Source organism: Oncorhynchus nerka, linkage group LG13 (assembly GCF_034236695.1).
Source record: "Oncorhynchus nerka isolate Pitt River linkage group LG13, Oner_Uvic_2.0, whole genome shotgun sequence".
In the NCBI taxonomy this organism is placed as follows: Eukaryota; Metazoa; Chordata; class Actinopteri; order Salmoniformes; family Salmonidae; genus Oncorhynchus; species Oncorhynchus nerka.
The window spans coordinates 69,188,918-69,214,759 of NC_088408.1; the positions used below are offsets into that span (position 1 = coordinate 69,188,918).

At 40.3% G+C, this 25,842-nt stretch overlaps 1 protein-coding gene across 6 annotated transcripts in view; it reads right to left on the reverse strand.

Moving 5' to 3' along the window:
- Positions 1–25,151, reverse strand: part of LOC115139982 (pre-B-cell leukemia transcription factor 3-like) — a 74,941-nt gene extending 49,790 nt beyond the window's left edge. For all 6 annotated transcript variants that reach the window (XM_029677930.2, XM_029677928.2, XM_029677935.2 and 3 more), the window contains exons 1-2: positions 23,760–25,151; positions 22,937–23,010 (exon numbers count right to left, since the gene is read on the reverse strand). In XM_029677930.2, the coding sequence (XP_029533790.1) occupies positions 22,937–23,010; positions 23,760–23,953 (268 nt within the window). In that variant the 5' untranslated portion in view covers positions 23,954–25,151. The remainder of the gene's footprint in view (positions 1–22,936; positions 23,011–23,759) is intronic.
- Positions 25,152–25,842: the final 691 nt, after the last annotated feature.

A 25,842-nucleotide genomic window follows, 5' to 3' on the forward strand; every position in this document is an offset into this window, starting at 1 on the left:
ATGTTTTCTACATCCCGATAAGCTGATAGACGACACGCATCACTTCCCCATGCTGCATGTGTTGTACGTTGTTGTGCTGACAATGGTGGATTTGCTTTAACGTGGGACTGTTGGCTACACTGGCTCTAGCTCATCTAATGGGTATTCTAATGGGTATTCTAATGGGTATGGTAGGAAAAGCTCTTTTCTTCTTACTTACATTTACTTCAAAACTGTGGAGCGGAATCTGCCATTATTTGCACTAGATCAAAGCATGTAATCATGTTTCAGAAATCAATAATTGCTATTTTCTCTGAGTTGCCTGTTTTTCTTGGCTGGAATGTTAGAGCCCCTGAAACAGATGAGTTAGCTAAGTGGGTTCGCTAAACGGAGGGGCTTTAGCTGGTCAGGTAAAGAGTATGCATCAATGCCTGGGAACCAGTGAGTAGTGATCTGATGTTGGTTTTACATTATTAATTTGAGACACACAAGGTCATTGGAGCCTGATAGTCCTGGGAACTGGTTGTTATCTTAACAAAGTTGTCAACCTGCATCTGCATTGACTGATATGGCACTGATTGATAACACTGGGCTAAGTAGCGGTTCTGGATATTCTTTGGTGATCTCTGAAATGTAAATGCCAGACATTTTGCTTTAAAAACAAAACACAAAAGTGATTTTTGGAATACTGAAAACAAATGTTTATGCAGTCTGTTTGGTGGCAAACTGCCAGAACTAAAACATATCCTTATTCCCTTAAATCTAGCTCAAACGCAAATGTTAAGGGAATATTGTCAAAACGTATGGTCAGTTGGAAGAGAAAACACACCTATTGTGTGAATTGTTTTATTCTAACTGGAAAATAAAAATTTGAAAAACCTGTGCATTTTTTTTTTTACAAAAGGGTGGAATCCTGAGCAGCTGGCATGAAATGAACTCTTCTGTAGAGGGAATGCCAGTTTCAGAGCGCCTTGAGCATCGATTTGGAGCCAAGGCAGTAAACAGCTTTTATCAGCAATAATGATGGCATAATCCCAGTTAAAGAGGAAAGTAGCATATGGCATCAGGCTTACAACTGCAATCCAAACAAAGTAGGGGGATTTATAACACTATGTCCACTTGAAGGATATTGGATAGCCAATACTCTTCTCTTTTTTTTTTCATTCACAGGTTATCATCGACACTGTTAGAGATTAACCCGACTCATGGGATTTATTTATTCATTCATTTTTGTCATGATTTGAATCATGCCAATACACATCATAAGAGTGTATTACTGCACCATAAGCAACATAAGCAGCATGGCACCATATGGTTAATAGCTTACAACTGGCAAGTGGGGAAGTATCCATGTTACCATGCTACCATGTTAAACAACTTGTCACAAGGTATCAGTCAAACAAATCCTGGCTGATATAAAATTATATCGAAAAGTATAATACCTCAATATTGCTGCTGTATTGCGAGCACCTGAACGGACTAGCTACAGTAGTGTACAGCGTGTTTATGCAGAGCAAAAGCAGTCTCTCTACTTCCCCTAAGCAGCAAATTTAAATGTATTATCAATCAGGCCTATTGCATGGCTGGGGCTCTGAAGTAGAAATTCACTGCGCCGCAATATCTATATTTCTGTTGTCAGTTCTATCGTATCTCCCTTCATTAAACCTATCAAGTTTTCCCTTTGATCATGCAACCAAGGCCAGAAGGCAGATTTGTTCCTGGAACAGTGTGCGCCTGCCAAGTTGCTCTCGAGACCGGCTTCAACCTCCTCCATTGATTTTCCTCCAAGCTGCGACCATTCATTGTTTGTGACATTCTCCTGTCGCCTCTTTAACACCCTTCCACCAAATCAATTTCATATTTTTGTCAATGCCTTGCAAGAGGATGAGCCTGATGGAAAGGGACTATACATGATTTAGGATGTCGATTTTCTACAACAGTTTTATCTGCAGTTTTTACAAGACTTTTACATTTAAGGACATAGAGAGGAAGAAGAATGTGCTGTCCATCACTGTAAGCTAACAGTCCTCTTAACCACCTCTCTAAACAAATGTTTAAAGGAAAAAAGGGGATAAAACACTGCAATTCTGTGAGACAAGAGACACATCATGTATGTCTGTGGAGCACAAAAAAAACTCATACTTGATTTAGGAAACAATGACAACCATTTAAAATACAATCTTCCTAGACTTGTAACCTAAAAGCTCATTCACAAACTAGCAAAAGGTAAGACATATTTGTATTATGACCAAACAGCATGCACTTATATTTTATGCTTTACATTATAGGAATTCTAATCTTATTTCTTTTCCTTTTTATGTTTAATTTGTTCTGTTTACTTTCTCTCTCATCTCAGCAAGCGTATGCCATTCTGCTTCGCCCTCTATTATAGTCTTGATACCAGAGTCACAATGACAACAATAATAACAAAACTGACCTTGACTTTCGGCATGAATTCTAAGAGTACTATTTGATAACGATATTAACTGTAGCCATAATGAGATGAATATTCCCTATTTAGCGTGGAAAGCTTTAGGACAAATTCTGAGGGGAGAGCTGCCTGCTCCAGCTACATGCTGGTCACTCTTGATGATTTATTGCCTCCTAGCTGTTCAATTTCACATTTTGTCCTCGTCATATCCCCGACTCATGATCATTCTGCGCTGACCCTTGTAGGGCAGGCAGGGAATATTGATAAAACAATTATCTGCTTGCCGTTCATTTGATTTTCCATTTCAATTACGGATTGGAGAAGGCAAAAAGAAAAAGATTGCAGCATTGATTCCCCCTACCTTACAACAGGAAGGAGGCTGGGTTTGATGGGATGCTTTGGTGACATGAAATGGAGGCAGGTGAAGCGAGGCATTCGGTAGCTTCAGGCTTTCTACATCTTATTTTCTGTTGCCGTTGTAAAGGCTTTGCTTTATGGCCTGTTCTCAAATTAGGTATAAAGATGTCATAGGGACCAATGACGGTATTTTAAAATGCAACAAGATGGTGATTTTTTTTTTAAATACAAAAAGGTTATACATGTTTATCATTGAAAATCTCAAACAAAATCTTAACCCAATTTCCATCCCACTCTATAGGCTAAAGGGTTTGACGCCTGTCCTCTCCACCAGTGGAGTCTGAACTGCGATGGGATGAGCTGCTCTCCATGGGGGAGCACCATATTCACACCACTGCTGACCTGAGGTAAATCAGTGCCGGGTCCTCTGGAGGCCAGGGGCCCAAGAGGTCAGGGCACTTTGTCAGTGACACCATTCCATTCCCCCATTCTGATGTTCTGCCAGTGTGTATTTGTCACTCTGAAATGACAACATACTGTAGCTGCATCATACTAGTACTCCCCATGGCACTGACACAATCCTTACTCCACATGGGGCTGTGCTATGGTTGAGAGGATACAGTTTGACCAGACCAGACAACAGAGCGCTATGTACAGTATTCCAATAACAATTCAACTATACACAAATAAAGGCTGCAGGCATTTGAGTGCAAATTCTGTCATACTGAAAAATCATGTAAATATGTACAGTGCCAGTCAAAAGTTTGGACACACCTACTCATTCAATGGTTTTTCTTTATTTTTACTATTTTCTACATTGTTGAAATAACACATATGGAATCATGTCGTAACCAAAAAAGGGTTAAACAAACCAAAATATATTTTATATTTGAGATTCTTTGCCTTGATTACAGCTTTGCACACTCTTGGCATTCTGTCAACCAGCTTCATGAGTTAGTCATCTGGAATGCATTTCAATTAACAGGTGTGCCTGGTTCAAAGTTAATTTGTGGAATTTCTTTCCTTCTTAATGCATTTGAGTCAATCAGTTGTGTTGTGACAAGGTAAGGGTGGAATACAGAAGATAGCCCTATTCGGTAAAAGGGATGAGTTGGACCGCAGAGTGAAGGAAAAGCAGCCAACAAGTGCTCAGCCTATGTGCGAACTTCTTCAAGACTGTTGGAAAAGCATTCCAAGTGAAGTTAGTTGAGAGAATGTCAAGACTGTGCAAATCTGTCATCAAGGCAAAAGGTGGCTACTTTGAAGAATCTAAAATATATTTTGATTTGTTTATCACTTTTTTGGTTACTACATGATTCCATGTATTATTTCATAGTTTTGATGTCTATAGAAAATAGTACAAATAAAGAAAAACCCTTGAATGAGTAGGTATGTCCAAACTTTTGACTGGTACTGTATTTCAAATGTCACAAAACTTCAACAGAAAATCATGAAGTCTATGCAGAAGAAACGAGTAAGACATGGATGTGGAATTCTGGTGTTCATGAGCATTGAGCAAGCCATGTGAAATACATTTATTAGCATATAAAGTAAATCATTCTGTATTTGGAACGTTGGTAATGGGTTAAGACCTAATGGGAATCCTAGTAAAATAGCCTTCTGGGAGCCTGGGAAAATGTGCCTCAGTGAAGTGGCCGGCTCCTGGCCAAAACTATGTGTAGAGGGGAAGGGGAAGGGAGGGGAGGCGCTGACTTCACAGAGATGGCAGGACAGTGTGTGAGAGAGAAAGGGGGAGGCAGAGAGAGAGAAGGAGAGAGACTGCTCTAGGAATCTTCACCCATGGATGATGTTAAGTTCCAGTGTTGAGCATAATCGTGTAAAAACGCTGAAGACTTGAAATGGCTGATGATAATGCTATTGCTGGCCAGTGATCCAGCACGGTCCCAGGCAGCAGCAGCAAGGCACCCAGTGCTCTACAACGTCCTATACTGCAGTCCGCTTCAGCGCACACAGTGGCTCCAGGGGAATTCACATGGCTGACCTTAAGGAAGTTTGGCTTTGATCAAAGTTTAGCGTTAGCAGGATTGGGCTGCCTGCTGCAGATCAGGCTAGGGGATCAGGGGCTAAAGCCAGGGGCCCTGGCAAAGATCTGTTCCCAAAGCTCCAGTGCACCCTTACAAACCAGGATTCTGTTTGGCAATTAACATAATGAACTGGACAACGTAAAAACGCATAATTACCTTCTTTATCCCCATCCATTGAGGTGCCTCTCATTTTCTAACATGTTTACCACTCTATCATAACTGATAGGAGGGCTTGACCTGTCTCTAACTGAGGACCTCCCTATCCTACATCACCCAGAATTCATCAAACTGATATGTTATGATCATCCTAACTGTTAATATTCTCACTTATGTCTAGGGTTGCTAAGCTACCGGTAGTTTACCAAAGTTACCGGAATCTTCAGTAATTTTGGTAATTAACAGAAAATCTATGGTATCTAGTGTAACTTGGGTAATTTATACTTGAATATAAATATTGGTCTCCATATTTTCCCTGAGTTTCTAGGGGAAATGATTAAAGAGAAAATAGCCTCATTAATGTAAAAAACTAAAAAATCTCATCAACAATGGCAATATTTTCAATAAACTCTGCAACTTTTCTAACTGGCACCAGTTCGATGCCAAAACATTGACAACAAATACATACTGACATAGTAAAATAAATACAAATGTGTACAAAAAAATATAAAGGATATTTCATGCTGAAACCCTCACATTAAACACCAGTGCTATTCACTAGGTTGATGGTTTATATTTAGGATAATGTTTTACAGATTTTTCATTACATTTTTTATTTTGAAAATCATTGTATTTAATTATTTCATATATTTTAACATGTGATAAAGACACATAGAGGGTCAGAGATGATTACAGACACCTGTGATAATTTGAAGTACCCAAAATGACCACTAGATGTCTTGTGATAGATCACATAAAATCCTTGAAAGATACCAAAATTCTGGTATATTACTGGTAAACTTCAAAAGTTTACAGTAATATACCATCCCTTCACAACCCTGCTTTATGACACAATAAATAATATCACAAGTGCTGACACGTCTGTAAAATAACACTTTCTTGTAGACTTCCTTGTCATCAGCAGGGGTGAAACACTGCAGCCCTTGTTCAGAGAGCAGCCAACAAGGAGAGGCCATGGAAAGAACAGAGGGGCAGACAGAAGAGACAGAGTGGAGAAAGAGAAGAAGACCTCCAGTAGGGAGAGAGGTAGTGCTTCCAGGGCATATGGTGTGTGTGTGTGTGCATGAGTGTGAAAGATAGAGCCATGTGTCCATATGTGTTGCTGGGAGTGCCCGTGCTCTCGTTCCCCCATCCAACCTCCCAACTCGTCGATGCACAACATGTCTGCTCGCTCCCTTTTCATTTGAACACATTTACTAGCCCCAAATTTCACTTCAATCTCACCTCATCTCTCCATACTACATTAACCCCTGGCAATTGCCTTCCAAATGACCCCATTAAGCCGTAATTGCCTCAGCAGGCCCGCTCCCTCGCTTGTAATTCTGTGCTGCTCGCCCACCAGACGTTCCCCCGGCATTGTTTCATGTTCTGGCTCCCATCAGTGAGTTCAGATGCTGACCCCCCGCCATCGTGGCCGGAGCCACCGCTCCACTCACTGACCGCTAGCTAACAGTGGCACTGTCAGATGACTACTACCCCCCCCCACGCCACAGTGAGCTCACACACACTGGAGGCACCATGCATTCACTTCCTTCTCAATGACCAGACACACAACCAATTTGATTGACAACCTTGCAGATGATACAGGAACCATTCATTGACGATCAATGACTCTGAACTTCAACCTAGATTACCTCAGACTCAGACTATTTTAGTGTTATACTCCATTTATGATAACCGCTGTCGTGACGTTGTAATGGAAATATGCTATGGAAGTGTGATGTAATATATTTTTCTTAATGTGTGCCTATATCAGCTCTCAAGAACCAAAGCCAAGATTTTCATGTGATGTGTTCAATATTTAACTTATTAAGTGATTGGTGTGATATCTGAGCATTTACAGCCAATGAGCTAACAATCCATTTTTGCCTTCAGTATTAATCAGGTTCGTGTTGGTAGAGAGTGCAGCCAGCAGTGACACCCGCCATGGCACCTCCCAACATTGCCTCACCTTCCGTGTTCCCACCAGGGAGCTTGTGTCAGGACTGCTCAACTATTTTGATGAGGGCCTCCATGGGTAACTAACGTGCAAATGCAGATGGGTGGGGAAAGCAATCCTGACAGTGATGTATTGCAACTGGTTGCAGGTGTCAGAGAAGAGAGAGGCTTGGCCAGCCATTGGTGTGCGTGTGTGTTTGGGGGGGGGGGGGGTAGGACTGATACCCCATCTCCTCTCAGCCACCATGTCCACACTGCCTCCCACAACTGGTTCATTACCCCATCAAAGCCCTCATCTTCTCCTCTCACAAACCCCTCTCTCCTCTGCTCTCTCTCTCTGTCTCTCTGCTTCTTCACAGCACTACTCAGCTAACAGCCTGGTTCATCTCAACATCCATAATGTATGTGACCTTTGAATACAGTACTGTTGACATACGTTCAATAGAAAACTGATAATAACAAATCAATACTCTATACTAGACTATACACTATAAAATATTGTGGTACAGTTCTACATAAGTATTGTATATTTAACGAATCCACCCAATACACTACACAGGACACACATTCATACATTGTAAACACACACACATACGCGTCGTTTATAGCCATTTCATTGTTTATTTTTTCAGTTTTTAAATAGCTCATTCATTTAAATTCATTATTTTCCAAAGCAAAATGTTCCCTCGGAATATCAAGGTGTTTTTGTTGCAAAGCTCTAACTGATCCAGGGGGATTTGGTTCCAACAGCCTGTCTCTCCCTGGCCTTTCAACACAAAACTCTGTGCTCCAATCAAAATGAACCACCAGGGACCCCCCCCACCCCCCCCACCCCACACACACACCCTCCCCCGAGCTATGCCTTCTCTGAGTGCTGTGATACCAGCATCTCTGCCATTGATCGCAGAGTTTTGCAAAGAGCACGCATGCTAGTATTAGCAGAGAACAAAGGCCTGTGCTGCCTTGATAAACTACTGCACACGATTAGTGCACCTAATGTCTCAAATATATATATTTTTTTTTCTCCAAAGATTAGATCACTATTATACAGGTTAACCAGGGTCTCACACTAGTCACAAGTAATCTTTTTTGAGAAATTGTATGATTCTTCAAAAAATGTATTGATATCTTTGTGGTTTACAATTGACTTGTCATATATGATAAGTATATACATATACAGTATGTAATAAATATACAATGTTTTGTGTGATGCAGTTCTATGCACTTCAATTGCTTTCATTATGTCCAATCTAATTTCAGGCACTAAGTACATTAAATGAAATACAGCTTTATTGATCCATAAACTTCAGCTGACACAAATCAAGGAAATCTAATACATTATAATTGGGATAAATCACAATTAACCCACGGCAAACTCAGTTATTGGTCGACCACTGACATAGTGCTAATTATTTTTGGAAAACTGTGTAATTCTTCCTGGCAAAGTTTAAAAATAACTCTTCTATAAATACAGTATGTGCTCGTTTATTTAATCAAAGGCTAATTTACTTCTGACAGAGAGTAAATTCCACTATTTTCTGTGAGGCTCTATGAAATTGCCATCATTTTTAATTAATTCTTAATTAAAATATATTACACCACAGCTTCTACCCATCTCTCTTGATATTCTAACATAATCAATTCAGAACCATTTACATATCATTAATTAAAAGCTTTCCTCTCTCATCCTTAAACTCATAATGAGGGCCTATTCCTCATTAACAACCTATAAGGTAGAATATAACAATGCAGTGGAGAATGGATCGCAGATTTTACAACGTGTCCTCTGGTTTTCAGCAGAGCTTTTTCTCATTCTAAAGTTGACTAAAATGTTGCAGTGTACATTTTAAAGCACTGGAGGCCTATGGGTGAAACATCATCATGTTTAGAAATCACAATCACAATTGTGCAAAAAGTAAACCTATCGTTCCCAATTTTGCTATTCAACGAACATACTCATCTTTCAGAAAGGGGAGTTTAAATGTATTTATAATGCAAAGAGAATTGACAGTTCAATATCAGCAGTCCTGCATTTTACTGTATAATGAATTGTGCAGTACAATAAAAAATAAAAAAGCAGGCGTGTATTCATTACCCAGGCTTTAAAAACGCTGCCACGTTTCAAATATCTCTCCATCTTGAGCTCTCTCTTAAGGAAGAGTAATAATATCAAGTAATGGTAGGTATTGTTATGCCGAGGATCAGGCATATCCTGATTTTTATCGTCAGTCTCTCACAGGTGCTCCAGCGTTACTTGTCACGACTGCATGTCTGGGTCTTCCACACGTCAGATGGAAATCTCTGCGCTTGGTGTTTCAGCAGGGTGACAGCAATTTATTTGAATGTTTCGTCACAACGGTGGTGCATATTGTGTTGGCTGTCCGCACACCAGAATGGCAACAGCTCGTATCATTCTGACACACACATAGTGCTGTCACAAGTCCTACCATATTAGCCAAATGGCCAGTGAGGGGGTGACACGTTTTTAATTCCTTATTCACAACCCAGATCCTGGGGTATGTCTTATATTCAACCATCGAAACCACCAAAATGACTGATTTGTGCAAAATGAACCGAGTCAAAGACACACTGACACATTCCACCAATGTAAGGCAATCAGACAATAATCAATAACAATGCTTGTGTGTTATAACCTCAGTCGCTGCTGAATAGTCAGTATTATTAAGGAGTTCTAGCAGGTGGAGATCAGCAGTCTCTCTGCACCTCCGGGTTGTACAAACAGCCTTTACCCTGATAAGTTTAGGCCTATGCCCAATTACACGCTTGCAAGTCATGCCCAAGTAGAGAATTATGAACAGATCCTACCGCAGCCTCATCCGCAGCCTCATCCTCTCACACAGTGTTAATACCACCGGCCCAAAGCAAGCTAACAGGCACCACCGGCCCAAAGCACACTCACAGACATATACAGACAGCTAAAGCATTGCTGTACTTCAATCTGCAACCACAAACACTCGTTTCTAAGAGCAATAAACAAGAGTGGATTGACCATAATTGGCTGCACGGTGGATTACAAACATATTCATGAATGAAAGAAATACATCATGTTGTTGTGGCCAGGAAATAACAAGAAAGAGAGCATGTCATAAAACTGGTATGTATTGGATTCACACCTATACTAAATATTAAACTTACATTACATTACAGTACAGTACGGAAACAACTTCAAAGCCAAAATAGTTTAACACCAAGCTGTCAGCAAATGTCAAGAATCTTATTGACTTGGGAACTGACATGAATATGTTGTCTCTATTTTAGAATAGGTGCTTATATTTCACTAGCCAGAATAGCCCAAGGCTGGCTGTGTCAGTACATACCTACTACATACCGACTACATAATGTAAATACAATTCCTCGTATTATTCTGGAAGAACAAATTTAGCACACACAGGATAATCAGTAAGTTAATGAAATCCTCTCAAAGATAAGAACTCTATTTTTACACTGTGATAATTAAAGTACTGCACAGTTATAATTTACAGCCCTCGCTTAATTGCATAGGAAAAGTAAAATGGGAAAGGTCTAAGAGGAGATTAAAATGAGAGAGAGAGAGTGTGTGTGTGTGTGTGTGTGTGTGTGTGTGTGTGTGTGTGTGTGTGTGTGTGTGTGTGTGTGTGTGTGTGTGTGTGTGTGTGTGTGTGTGTGTGCGTGTGTGTGTGTGTGCGTGTGTGTGTGTGTGTTTGTGCGTGTGTGTGTGTTTGTGTTTCTGCTCTCGATGTTGGGTTGCAGCCTCAACAAGAGATTTCCATGCATCTAAACAAAAGCATTATATCTTTTAGCATCATGGAATCAATCAAGGATTAGGTAATGAAATATGTACTGTCCTATTTTCTTCTGCTACCAGGCCCTTTGACAAATCGAGCGCAATCCAAAATCTCCATAAATCACTATTAAAGAGAAGTATATCATCTCCAGCGCATATATCTTCCCCAGCCTGACCCGTAGACTAATGAGAAGAGGCCTAGACTATCTTGTCTGATTAATTAATTCAAAATGTCGCCTGTTATTCAAATGTGAGGCTGGTGTTATTTGAATAAGACTTGACAGAAATGCCTGAAGAAATCATTTCTGGTTTGTGAGGTTGCTGTTGCATTACTGATGATGGCTTATGGAAATGTTAGAAGCAGGGAGTATTTTCTCCCTCTGCGCCACTTCTCTCCCCCTCTCTCTCACCTCTCTCCCCCTCTCTCTCACCTCTCTCCCACTCTCTCTCACCTCTCTGGTCATGATAGCTCAGAGAAGTATGTCATTACTTCCACCCGTTCACAATTAGGGGTTTAGAACTTATTTCCACTGTCCTCTGTGTTTTTTGCATTCCGTCCCACCACTGGCCCAGATCTACAGGGCAGTGCTTTGGCTCCACAAGAGGCATGCTGGCAGAGAGCGAGGTCATGGTTTTTACAACAGCAGCTCCCCACTGCTGACAGCCACTGCTGCCAAAGTGACACACACTGTTTGGCTTTCCCACGTTCATACAGCTAGCTCCACAGCCCTTCATCTTTATCACGCCCTATGCCACACACAACTAATCACAATTACAATGTAACGTTACTCCTCACTCGGATTTCCCAGGATAGCTCCCTTTAGCTCACCATGCTAAATCATATACAAGGTAGGCTACACAATTATCAAAGGCGTACAGATAATAATAAAATATCTGACTCTATAGCATGATTTTTCCTTAACCCTAGTTTCTGACCTTTACTGGAGAAAGCGGAGGAGACGGATAGAGTGGAGGTGGGGAGGAGAAAGGATGGAGGAATCGGAGTCCGTGGGTCTAAGTGCGTGAGGCTGGTGCACACCACTCTATCCCTTCCCTCATCAAGCATGGATTCTAATCAGGGCTCGGGAGATAAAAGACACTCAGTCATTAAATAAATTAACTCTTCCACTCCATGCTCTCCATCAGCACCCGGGAGAGGCCAGGCCGTGCTCGGCATACTTACAGACGGAGGTACCAGGCGCCCTCGCACCCAGCCTTCACTCCAGGACCTGACGGGTCGGCCGACCCACACAAAAACACACACACACTACGTTAGGGGATATTTTTCATTATTTAGAGAATGTGGGGAACCACGCCTTCTGTTCTAACCCAGCTATGTGCACATTTGCATGGGAGGCCTATCACTTTGCATAATTGTATTAAAAGACCGAAAGCAAATTGAGGGCATTACATATACAGTACAGACTGACACAACTTACTATATGTAGTAAAACTGTAGAGGTTTAAATAGTAAACAAACCCTTGCAACTATGCTGATTCAGTGACTTTGTGAGATTTTGTTGATGGGAGCTTTGAGCCTTCATACACAGGAAACAATTGAAATGACGAATGGTGAGATAGTAACTATTCAAATCACTGACAAGCCAAACCAAAGCTGACAGTGTCTTCCTACGCACCCGTCTGAGAGCAGAGAGAGACCCTTATGAGGCTTTCTGATTCACTGTTTAAAACTTTGACTTCTCTGCTGCTCGCATACACTCCTACCTTCCACAGTGCTACGAGAAAGAAAGTGCTACCTAAATATGTATCAATCATTCTGACAGAGCTAGTGCTTATTTGAGAAGCAGGAGTGCGGGAAATACACCGTGTCAGCAGAATGTCCATTGGCAAAACTTGCTTTTAGAATTTTCACTGCAATGTGCAGAGAGAAATGACCTTAGAAATCCCTTACAAGGTGCCTGGTATCATCCTAATGCATGCTTTAATTCTCCATTACGTAGAAATGAAATACCTGGGAAGGTGGAAAAGACATTAGTGAAAGTAAGGCCTGAACAGAATGCTCTGGGGATGTCTGTGGCACACAGGATTAAATATTAATGTGTCTGCTGCTAGGACACAACAGACATTCATATCATGGCTACTGCACATCAGCTCAGTGTATTCACACATGGGCCCCCGAATCTTTCACTTTCAGAAAATCCTCAATGTTTAAGATGTTCAATTAAACGACTGTTGTTAATATCCCAAAACACACTTACTATGAAAAAGCACATTGTCATCAGCCTTTCTTTACAACATTGAATATATCTTATTTTTGTTTGCTGTCCTTTTCCAAGTGTACAGACATGATCGATCACATCGATACATGGATCTAGGTTGCCAACTAACTGTGTTATAATATCTATAGACATGTAGTGAAGATATTAGGGACACCTGTTAAACAAATCAAGCAAACATCAGTCAATACCTGTTATGTTGTAACATAAGTAATTCCATATATCAGTAGGTGCTTTTCCTTTCCCATGTACTTCCTAACAGCCATAACTCCAGGAAAGACTGAGTACTCCCAACAGCATGCTAGTGGACAGGATACCAGCTCACAAATCTGGGGAGCGGACCCATCCTAAATTCATTAGGAGGAACCATCCAATCTCCCACCGGAAAAAAAGGGAGAGAAAAATAGCAGTAATGTACTCTGGGTGACCTCCACTTTCTAAAGGGAAGAGAAGCCAGCCTTTTTCGCTTTTCAATGCCCGTCAATGTGGAGTAAAAGGAGGGACAGCGTTCCCCTGCTCGCCGTCATTAATCATGGCTTTCTGGGAGCAAGAGCGTATTAATTTCTGTCATCCCAAACATCATTGCGTATTGTTATGGCACGGCTCAGTCCTCATTCACCACCAGGCGTTACCCGCTCGTCCTGGCTGAGGGAATACAGGCCCGGTGTGGCTATGCTTCAGAGCAAGAGGCCTTTATCCCTGGGGCTCTGACACCAATTAAGCCATTTCACCAAGAGACGAAAACAGGACCCGCCGTTTCACTGTAACATGAGCCAGAACCTAGTCGTTGGCCACTTGCCATCTTTCCATTGCTTCAGCCCACAAAAATGAACTTCAAGGGCTTAGGTGAAGAAAAAGAAAGATACATTTAGAGTAGGCTTATACATTCACCAACCCTTGCTTGAGTAAATATGACGCGAGAAGAGGAAGGGGATTTCAGTCCCTTGTGTATTGTTCTAGGAGTAGAGATAGTAAATCTGGATCACTCAATAATAGAAGGTTTCTCTGTGTGTTCAACACCAGGAACCAATATGTTGCCTTTAAAACAAATACAGCCCCATCATGGAATTGTTTTCATCTGACCTTCAATATATATTTTCACTTTTTCTATCATTATCTTAATGTTGAGTAAAAATAGACAATCTCTGCCCCCATTTTAATAGTCTAATGTAAGGCAGTATAGTATTTATTGATGACTTCAAAGCTGCTCATCCAGTTGTCGTTAGACATTTACATCTGCTTTTACATTTTTATGGTTGCCTTTTGGCAGGCAGCAGAGTGGGGCTTGTTAGGGCAGCAGCAGAATAATGCAAGGTTTGTTATGAATTAAATATTAGAAATCTTAACACAGCAGCCATAAGAATTATTTGCCTTATTAAAGCAGCAGCAGAAGACGCTGATTAAATTTTCATTGCATTGCAGTCTTTTTCCCATTTCGGCCTTCAATATATCATTCTAATGTGTGAAACATGTGGAACAATGGCTTGTGAAACAATGGAAAGGAGTCTTCATTTCAGCTGAACAAATAAGGAGAGAACTTTAGAAAGCACCTTTTGGGAAGATAAATATATGGTACAGCAAGGGAGAAAACGGACTACAGTCACGCGTTGTTATTCGACATGGTAGAGCATGTGTGTGATAACTCTGATAATGACTTGAACACGGTAGCAGCCTTGCAATGTTGTACTGTTATAAATGCTCAAATAAAATCTGTAAATCTAATAGCCTACATCTGAAAATGCCAACACTTCTCTGAGAGAAAAACTGATCACCTGTAAGAGTTCCATTCACTATACATGTTACTGTATTAGATGGATAGTATTATATTCATCGTATAACGAAGAAAACAAACGGCCAATCATAAAATAGATAAACCCCAAAACAAATAGCATCATCAAAATATATTTCCTATGAACAGCAGCGGTGCACCTCTGTACTAAAAACCATTATAGCATGTTGGTTGTCCACATGTAATGTGTATGGAGAGTAAATTAACATCAGGCATCTATTGCCCCATGAGAAAATCTCTTCCCTGAAACACTGGAGCTAATGACATGGGGACCTATAAATAGCAGTATCATTACTGACAGCAGACCAGTCTCTCCATCTGACCCTCTTTACACTAATAACTGCTATATGGCAATATAGCTCCACCATCTAACGATGCTGCGTTAAAACATTAAGACCAAGATTGGGCTCAGATAAAGAAACTCTATAGGAAACATCCGGTAACCAAACCTTTAGTTGTATCATTGTTATAACTGTGTAACAGTCTTCCCCATGGTCCAGTGTCTCTGTTACATGACCTGATCTGTGATCAGCTCTTACTGAATCAATATCACTTATCACACAATATCACACTTTCAGACTAGTCCCTTATAGGCTTGAACTGAATATTACCGACACAAATCTAGCAATGTATAATTGAGAAAATGTCATTAAGTAAACATGAAACGAATTGATTTAACAGACATACTCGCTGTCAGATCTATATCTGAAAGGAACCATCCAGCGAGGTCTGCATGGGGTAAATGGTCATTTTACATTTTGCTGTAGACATAAACACCGTGGTGGGTGGATGGCTTTTTAAGCTTTTACGCCTGCTGACAAAATTATTGATGATAACACATCACAAATTGTACTTATTTCATATACACATGTCAGGGGAAAAGCATAAAATATTGAAAACAGCGTGGCTGGTGGAACATTCACTTTAAATGAAAATGTAATGTTTCAATACTGAGCACAATTTGGTTAACCTGCAAAGAATAGCTGCCGAGTCAAAGGTGATATCGAATTCATCAGCCGGCCTCTTTCTGGTCTGTAGAGCGCGCAGCCACGGCAATATATTAGAGGAGATGCCATGCTAACAGATGCCGGGGCCCTGATAGAGAACAAGCTACCTCCTCCATGTTGCTGTGCCCCTAAAACATCTACAACATTTCAGTTCCTCCATCAACATAAGGGCACCATGTAGCCCACAGGGGGAAACATTATGACCTCTGGCCCCTGGAGAGGAAGGCTTAGCTACGCAACGATCACAAGGGATATATAGTGTAGAAAAATACATTATATATTCTGCAGGGATTGAACATCTCGAGTAACTCACACGTAAAACAAACATATTCCCATTTTTTTTTTATTTAAAAAATTTAAGCCAACTGAATTGATCAACTCCAATGAAATTACAATACCAGAATTCTGGCTATGAGTTAATATTCTATATGTTCATATTCACTGTGTTTTCTTGAATTACAAAGAATGGAGCAAACCGAGGGATCTGAGATAGAAGGTACTTAAATGAAACATGAGCTCATCGAAAGAGTTGGGGGTGGGGGTGCAGGGACCACATTTATTAAATGAGATTAGCAAATATAAGACAATGTCATTGATACCCAGACTGGGTCAATGTGGGAGGAGCCTTTCTGCCTGATGGAGGACGAACAATGCTGAGGAGGATCTGAGAGATTTATTCTAATTTTCTTTTCTATTATTCATCACGCTTCAGCAGCATGTTGGTTCAGGTGGGATACTCTGTTTGGTTAGCAGAGAGAGGCACCAGAACATTGAGGATAATGGAGAGTGCACAGAAAGCAAGCAAGGGCCATGATGCTCCAAGCTTTACCGATGTCAAACGTGTGAAATAAACGTGTGGCAGACACAAAGAAGTATTCCTTGACAGCCACACTCCTACAGCTGTAACCCCTCAATTTCAATCAATCCTTCCCTTTTGCATCCCAAGCAGCCTTTCCTGGCTGCCACCGCCTGAAGATAGCTATTTCACCACCTCTGTCATGCCTAATTAACAACGCAGATGTACAATTTCGAAATTTCGCAATTAACCTACTAAAATATTGTTGGAGGATGCTAATTCTTATGCCAGTTGCCATAAAGACTCATTTGCATAACGTATGTGGAAAAAACAATTATCGGCTGTTGTTCGCATAGGAGCCCACAGAAAACGCTTCCAGCTATAGAAATGGGAGCGAGAGAGGCAAGTGCATGGTTCTGCGTTTGTACAGATGGAGGGACATCAGCACCAGCGGATTATCGTTCAAAAGCGCCTCGTTCAGATCAGAATCAGATTCCGGTGCTGCTATATACTGTAGGAGTCAGGATAACAAAATACAACAAATACTCAGAGCATGTGAAAGCATGAGATTACAGATTTCCCCTCCCTATAGATACTGATATGCGCCCTACTTTTTTCTCCATTCTCTCTTTGTCATATGCTTGCTCTTTTTTCTCTGTTGTTAGGAGAAAGGAGGGAATTTGGGAGCTGCTTAGATAACAGCCCCATCTTCCCAATCCCCTGCCCGCTGCCCGATGCAGAGGAAGCACAAGTGGCCCTGCCATTGAGACGGCCAGGAACCCAGCTGTGAGAGAACCATTCTGCCGAGCGCTATCTAGTCACTGCAGCCACATCACTGAGGCACTCTCAAACAAAAAGCAGCCAAAGTCAATTGTCTGTCTGCTGAATAGCTTTCTGTTCCCCGGCATACATTGACTCTGGTATTGTGCGCAAATCAACACTATGAAAAAAACAAATGGTAAAGAACAAGGCAGTCTTGACAAATATTGACTTTTGATCTTGGGCCACGGTAAGGATACTGATATCATTAACTTAGATTGTTTTCTCAATATAATAATAATACTAACACAAATACTAATAATACGAATAAAAATATTACTACTACTACTACTAATAATAATAATAATAATGGGATGTAAAATTAACACCAAACTAGATTAAGGTGGCTCATTAACTCTGTCAGAGAGCCTTGAAATTAATGTTCCCTAAAGGTTTGAGAAATGCTTACCCCTAAAACCTAACAATATTTACGCAAGGTAATGCTTTTACTCAGCCTTGCATGTGGTTAATTACAACCTCACTCTGAAATTAATTCAGCCAGTCCAGTGTTCATAACCACAGCGTGCACATAGATGAACAGACACATTTTGTAGCATGTTCAGCAGTGTGTTCAGTAATGTGAGGAGGCTAACATAATGCTGTCCAACACAATGCTGACATTCCCCTAGTCTGTAGCTAGTCTCTCTAATCCTCTGCTCTACACACTGGATCTGGGTATCTATCAGCCTGAGCCTCCTGCACTCTCTTACCTCTCCAGACCTCCCGTTTCTGAACTTGATGAGTCAAAGGTCAAGAAAACAACAGGTCAATAAGCAGCCAGGAGGAGTGCAGTGCAGCTGAGAGAGCTGTGAAGAGGACTAAGCCTCTCAGTGGTGCGCTGTGATTTAGATTGTAATAGTTTTCTGTAATCTCTTTCTATTGATTAAACCTCACATCAAAGAGGAGTCCTGCTGCAGAACCTCTCCTTTCCTGGTCAGAAATACCATATGGAGGTAATCTTTCACCGTTGTTATTCTTGCTGCACCCGCTGCTGCTGAAAGCCTCTCTTCCAGGGCGAGAGAGAGGGGAAAGGAGAGCAAGAGAAAACAAACCCAGCACATCTGATTAGCACTGAGATCTCCCTCCACAATGCACTGTAGTTCTTCCTATGGCAGAAAGAAATGACAGCATACTTATCTTTTTAGAGTTTACTTTTCTTTTTCTGCCCCTGACATGCTGGGCACAATTCAGAAGAGGTGTGGAAAAAAGTAATGTTGAAGAACAAAGCTGTGTGATCTTTTGCAGATTGCTAGTGTCGAACATGATGAGAGAGAAAAAACAAAATGGGCAAAAGGGCACAGAATTCTAGCAGTTTTAGCAATATCTCACATTCAGCTCATTGAAATGCAAAACCAAGAGAAAGTGAAAAAACAAACCCCTCCTGCTAAAAACACTCAATTTACTGACAAGTAAATGACTTCATGCTGCCACTTAATCTCATTTCTTCCATAATGCCCTCTAATTAGCATATCAAAGTGAATTAATACTTCTAGGGTCTTAGCAATGAGGAAATCTGCTCTAGGTCTACAATAAGAGTGCCAAAAATCCTCCGAACACTACAAACAGCCTTGCATTGCAAAACCCATCTGTCTGTTTACCAGTCAAGTGCATCCCTCTCTCTTTCCCAACCACACAACACGGGCTACTGACCCAAGCGGAAAAATAGATTTAACTTAACCCCTCGCCCTTGACGCCATGCACCGAGGTCCCTGGTGAGTTTCTGAGATTCTAAGTGGGAGGCATACATACATTAATTCTCCACACAGGTTGAAATGGCCGTCGTATTTCTAACATGGATATTAATGTAAAGATTCTAGATATATATCAGGTACTGTTTCACATTTTTACACTGGAGCTGTTTAAGCGAGCCTTGATACAACTACTCTACTTTTCTCCCAAAAATACATTTTCTGCTCAGTTTTGAAGCACATACTTTAAACATAAAATAATTAAAGCCGTGTTTGTTTGTTGCACTGCTGTCAAATTCATGGTTGGAAATGATTTTCACCGGATGGGATCATTGCATGGTTAAATGACATTGGGATTGTGTGCCACTTGAACAGACATGAAAGGGGCAAAGATTCACAGGGGCATGTGAATGGCCCACAGTGGGAAAGGAAAACAACCCGGTCAAGAAGGCCACCAGACCAGCTGAGCTCTGTCAATGGCTAAGAGGGGGGAGGCTGTGACTCCAAACCACATGTTAACCACACGCACACTCACACAGATACACACTCACACAGACACACACACTCAAGACAGATACACACATCATCCATTCACTCTTTAAACAGATGTAAATATGTATGTTTGCTGTCATTGTTTACATGGCTACAATACAAACACTTCTGGTTTGATTTAGCCTGTTTTTATTTATGCTTGATACAGTGTGATCCAAGAATAATAATGAGCATTTTATATTTCCGAACATTACTCTCTCCTTTGATTTACGACAAAATATCTTAGCAAACTAATTGCATTGAATTGCATTATGTATCTATTGATAAAGTATAATCAAATGAAGGCACTGGAGTATCTGGTTACAATGAGATCAATAATGTCCACCTGTTAAATGTTTTCATACATATAAGATGTAGACAAAACTGCAAAGAAGCTAAACACACACACACACACCTCTGTATTTTGAGGCACGTCTCAATTCAAAACAGGAAATGGATTTAAATTCATAAAAGTAAAAACAATAACTTTACAGCTACTTCCAAATGCCAAACGGCACACAAAACACACACTGATCAGAGGGACTGGGATAGAGAAAATGTACAACCAGAAGAAGCATTATTACACAGCCATTTCTAAATTGAGTGCTCAAACAATGTAATACAGAAGAATATTGTTTCGTGGAAAAATACATTGAAACAAAGGCCATCAAAGGGATTAAAGAAGATTACAACAACTGAGCTGGTAAACAAGCTCATTTAAATAATTTGCACACTTGGAGACCCTATTCCTCATGCATATTTAATTAGATCTTTAATGTAATATGAAATATAAATATGTAAAAAGTAATCCAATATGTGCCCATGGAGATTTGAGTTCTACAGGTGGGGTTTAGATCTGAAAGCGTATAGGGAAACATACATATTGTGTGTGTGTTTATATTGATGCATGGATTCATCTATGATGCACACACAGAAGCATACACAATACTGTATGCACAGTCGATCACACACTATTACATCGAACTAAACCATCCAGTGATCACTTTGTCCCTTTTTCTTACACGATCGCTCACTCGCTTTCCCTCTTCCTTTTCGACAGGCATAAAGAATGCCTCAAGTAGGCAAGGCAGCCAAGCGGGCCCTTCTCTTGCCCCTGTGGACACCTCCTGTGGCCAAGAAGTTCATTAAGTTTTATGGTCTTCCCCAAGTCACTTCTGCTTATTATTAGCCCCACAAAGGCCACAAATCTGGCAAGCCATCACTATTTTGAAGCAGTAGCAAGTGAATGTCATTTAAGGTTTTTTGTATGATAGGCCACTTTCCTATGTTTTAAAATGGGTTTAAGAGTTTACCGGTATTTGACAGCTGTCATCACTCTCTCTCTCTCTACAGACACCAATATACAAAACTTAGACCTGACCGGCATGTAGGGGAAAATGCCAAATGCTTACATCACTCTTGTAATCTGATGTATTGTCTCTTGTAGTCATTAACTAATGCAACTTTGCCATTGGTATCAAATATACCAAATATATCAAATATTCACTAGCAAGAGTAAGTATAATGCTCCTGGCAACAGATTGAAAAAAAACTTTCCACAACTTGAAATCTTTCAAATGAAAAGGACATTTTATATTAAATGTATTTAATAAAGTTCAATATTTTGGGCAAGAATAAGAACCTCTTCCTATTAGACTGTATAGGGTATTGGCCCAAAAAAACAAGCCACACACACTTTAACAATATATTGCAATATTTTGTATATGTTTCATATACACCTACAATACTGAAAACTTGTATTTGTGTTTTACATTGCAGTGCAAACACATTTTTGTAATAGGTTTATATGTGAGAAGTTGACTAGCAGTAACCTCCTTTTGGCTCATAAAAATTGTGAGAGGAATCCAATCCATGAAAAAGACCTTCTCCAATAATGTGGGCATAAAATCCTTAGTATTTTTTTGTCATATCCAAATGTTATATTATTTGTATTAGGTCCATACGATATCCATCTGGCCTTGGAATGACTGGCAACCTGTCCTAACAAAAGCATCACATCATTGGCTGTGGTGTTTGTGGCTTCTTATGAGCATTTTCCTTTCACCAAAACCTACAGGCCCACTCGGCAGAAATTAAAAGGCGCATTATGATAAAATACTGTGCTATCAGTGTATCATATTTGATTTGCTGCATTTGCTGTGAAGTCAGGATTGCATGGCATCGCAACACACAAGAAAGGTGCACAAGACAGGTTAACCCACTTTTAGCAACCTATTCGTTTGTGGATTTATTATGGTTAGAGTTTGAAAAAGGTGATCCTAAAGTCGCATGGTGCCACAATTGTCACTCACTCCCTTGCACATGCACAAACTCACTCACACAGTGGACACACACACAATGTTGTTGTTCGGGGGGCGCGCTTGTTTCCCCTTACGTGTTTTACACATCATCTTACAGAAGGCTACTAAGACGACCAAACAAATGTAATATAAAAAAATATATACTTAAAATGAATTAAACATAATAATTAAAATCTTAAATCATGTCCTACTTTCTAACAATGTGTGAACCCTAATACAATTACTCATTTGTATGCTACCCATATGTATTAGGAAAGTCAAATGATGTGCAGAGAGGGGTTCTAAAGACTGTCCACGAATGCCTGGCAAATATTTGTATGTGTTGGTATATATACTTTACACCGTTTCATTGCACTTAGCTTGTCACGTTAGAAAAGTCTGACTTTATTGATCCAATGAATGCTGTATGTGCGTTACAGATGGCAACAACGGTTAGATAGACTGGCGCTAATAATGTCAATAGTGATCCTGTGGTCAGAAAACCTCATTGTGCAGGAGATTACATTGTAACTGACACATTTTCGGATTAATTTAAATAGTGAAAACTGGGATAATCACTGTAGGCTATACTTTCTATGTTAATAAAAACACAACGACGCATAGTTGAGATGCAGCTCACATAATGGGCGCTGTGTGGTGTAGCCTAAAAACACCAAAGCCGGTGAATGTCCTTTATTTGTGCGAAACGGGAGAATGTGACGCACAGCGTAAACATGTGCAGGTTGCCAGTTTGTTCATTCCACGGCAATGAAACTACCGAATAACAACCCACTATCAATTTGTACGTGAGAGCACATAATACATTTTTTGTGGGGTATGGATGCTTCTCAACGGGTGAAACCATAGCCTACATTTTCCCGTTACAAATTTGCTCCGTTGCGGAGCTGATTCTGTCTCCCGCTTGATAACATCGGATAAGGCTGCCTAGAGGAAAATAAAGATGGCGGTGTGCAAATGCGTTGTGGTTCCGCAATGTTTCCTATTATTACAGTCCTCGTGTTGTTTAATCCTACACTTTAATGCATGTGAAATCTTACCAGTTTTCTCTTTGATCTCGCAGAGGACGCTGAAGAGTGCAGGTTTCATTCTGTGGCAGTTCAATCCATGTTTCCTGTTTCAGTTTGAGACAAGAACCAACATTGAAATATAGTCACTATAACACCACAGTTGTTAAAACTTTTAAGAAATTACTGAAATGTCCTTGCTCTTTACAATAACTTCGAGGTCTTGCTCACTTTGCACATGGGGGATCTGTAGGTAATGTTGACATGCATCTCAAAGTTGTAACATAAAGAGTTATTTGTCAACACGAATGACAATGGATGCATTGTTTGTTGAAATACTAACTATTCTGTATGACTTCAAAGTTAGTTTAAAAAAAGTTTATTTGTTGAACATTCACAATTGAAACTACTCAAGAGTGTACATTCAAAATGGTTACTAATGGAAAATAACTTGCTATGGAATTAAATTAGGACATTACCCAACGTTATTTTAAAACATCATGAGTTACTGTGAAACACATTATTCTACAAATACGCATCAGTCAATGTTTACAGTAGCCCAGCCTACCAATACGCAACATTATATGTAAATGAAATATATAGCCTGCACTTTCCCCTAAAAGTTTATGTAGACTCCACACAAGGCAAAGATGCAAGTGTCAAAACTGTTAGAATTACTGGATGACAGGTGTTAACCTTTTAATATACATTGGTCCCTGCAACTAATTGTCCGTGGGTTTCAGGTATGGAGCAGCATTTTATAGCCTAGCTACCTGTTATTACATGGGCATTAATTAGCTATAGTGCGTAATGGTGCGTAAAGTGTTTTGTAGTGAAAACATATAAATGAACCAACTTTGCTTGCGCCTCGTCCAGACTTTGGTCAGTAATGGTCATTATTTGATGCAGAATGTCACCGATATCTTGTTTTCGCCCATCATCTGTCCCATCGTGTCCATGTGGAGGCTGCAGTCCCATGACTCCTTGTACGGAGTGGCCAGCCAAGCTGACACCGCCGAGAGCCTGCATGATCCGGGCTTGTTCGTCCATAGTCAGCCGCAACAGAATCAATGCACTAAGCTACACAAACGGAAATTTAGCTTGAAAAACTCACATACAAAAACTACTAGTACATGTGTTGCGTTAAGGAGCTGAATATTGGTGATATTGCGCTTACGCGTATAAGAAAAAATTAATAGGTGAGTACCAGTGATGGTATCAATATCGCGTGTCCATGTAATCACTTTCTTATTATCTTGTTTATTTACGGTCCGAAGTGTGTGTAGTTATGAATGTTTGTGTCCGAAAATGCATAAGCTATAATTCTTCAAAACTTCTTTGTCAAAATGACAGCCGCTGTCCCTCGTATCCTGCACGAGTCCTCTTGTCAATTCGTCTTTCTCTTTAGATTTGACGTGTTGGGTATTGCTGATCCTTGCTGATCTCTCATTTATTAGCGGTCTTCTTTTGATTATGTTTCCTCTTGCAATTCCTCTTGTAAATGTTCAAATCCACATTATTGTGAGCGCGAAAAATATCCAAAGTGAAATAAAGCAATGAGCAAGTGAATGAAAAAACAACAATTAAAAACAAAATACAACACTTAGGTAGTAAATGAGTACCATCTACCTGTAAATGTATAGCAATTATTTCCAAGATAACTGCAAATTAAATAAATCATTAGCGGCATTGGTAGCCAAATGCAAAAATAAAAATATGAAATGTAGAAAAAGTTAATAGCGTTAGTGGAAAAATTATAGAAAAAATAACAGCGAGAAATTAATTAGGCTACACGCTTTAAAGCGATGCGCAAAAATATCTGCCTGCTGAAATTTATGAGCCCGAGCCTCTGCCTGTGTGCTTTATGTTGTTTGATGGCAGCGGTAGTGAGCGATTGACAGTGTGCCAATGCCACTCACTCAGTGCAGACGTGTCAGAGCAAAAAAAATACTAAATCGGAATAAAAATGCACGCTCCGCCCTTCAGAGGAGGGGTCTATATTCTTGTCACTTCTCTCTGGAACCCCGAAAATAAAATGCTAGAGCAGTGCTTGAGATTGTTATTATAATGATGAAATAACGGTGGAGTCCCACTTGTCGTATGCCTTACCCGTGCACGTGCACCAAAATGCCGTCATTCTCCACACATAATAAAAAATTGGAGTGTAAACACACAAAACAAAAGGCTTAGCAGAGTTTTATATAGTTTGATACAGAACTGATAATGAATTGCACTGACTCTTCGCTTCTCAGGGCTATGCTATGTATGGTCGTCCCTACCAAGCCTTGCCTCATAGGGTAGGCAAGCAGTAGACATGTTTATAATATTGGAAGTAAACCTCATCGACCAATCAACGCTGTGTTTGAATGCGACTGACGACCAGGGTGACCTATTGCTGGCCGATGCATGGTCCTGAAAGCCCACCCACCACATCCCTTCATGTACTTCTACAAAGGACACAGAGGAAGAGGCGAAGCGAGGGGTTTCACTCTCCCCAAAATCTGTCCGAAAAAATCCTTATGCGTTTCTTATGGGCTTATTTTGGACCTAAGCTTGTCGTCTTTGGGACAATTACTACAATTGTTAGGGCAGAGACATGAGCATCTCTTCATTATATACAGATCTCTGAAAGTATATAAACTTCTGATTGGTCGTTGCTACGGGTGACATCCATAGCACAAGCAGGCAACACTGCTCAGCGCTCCCCTGCAGTTGCTATGGCAGCAGACAAGTTGTTGAGCTGGATGCAAGGCTGCAACCATAGAGATCCTATTAAATAGTATTCTAGTAGTCAAATTCCTAATTCTTGGGCAACAACATTTAATCATCATCTATATACCCACCATTCATATAAGACAGGTTTTAATGAAATGTCACCATCATGCAAGCACTCCAGAATAGCAAGTGTGGGAAGAGTATCTCTGTGCAAACTTGTCGGA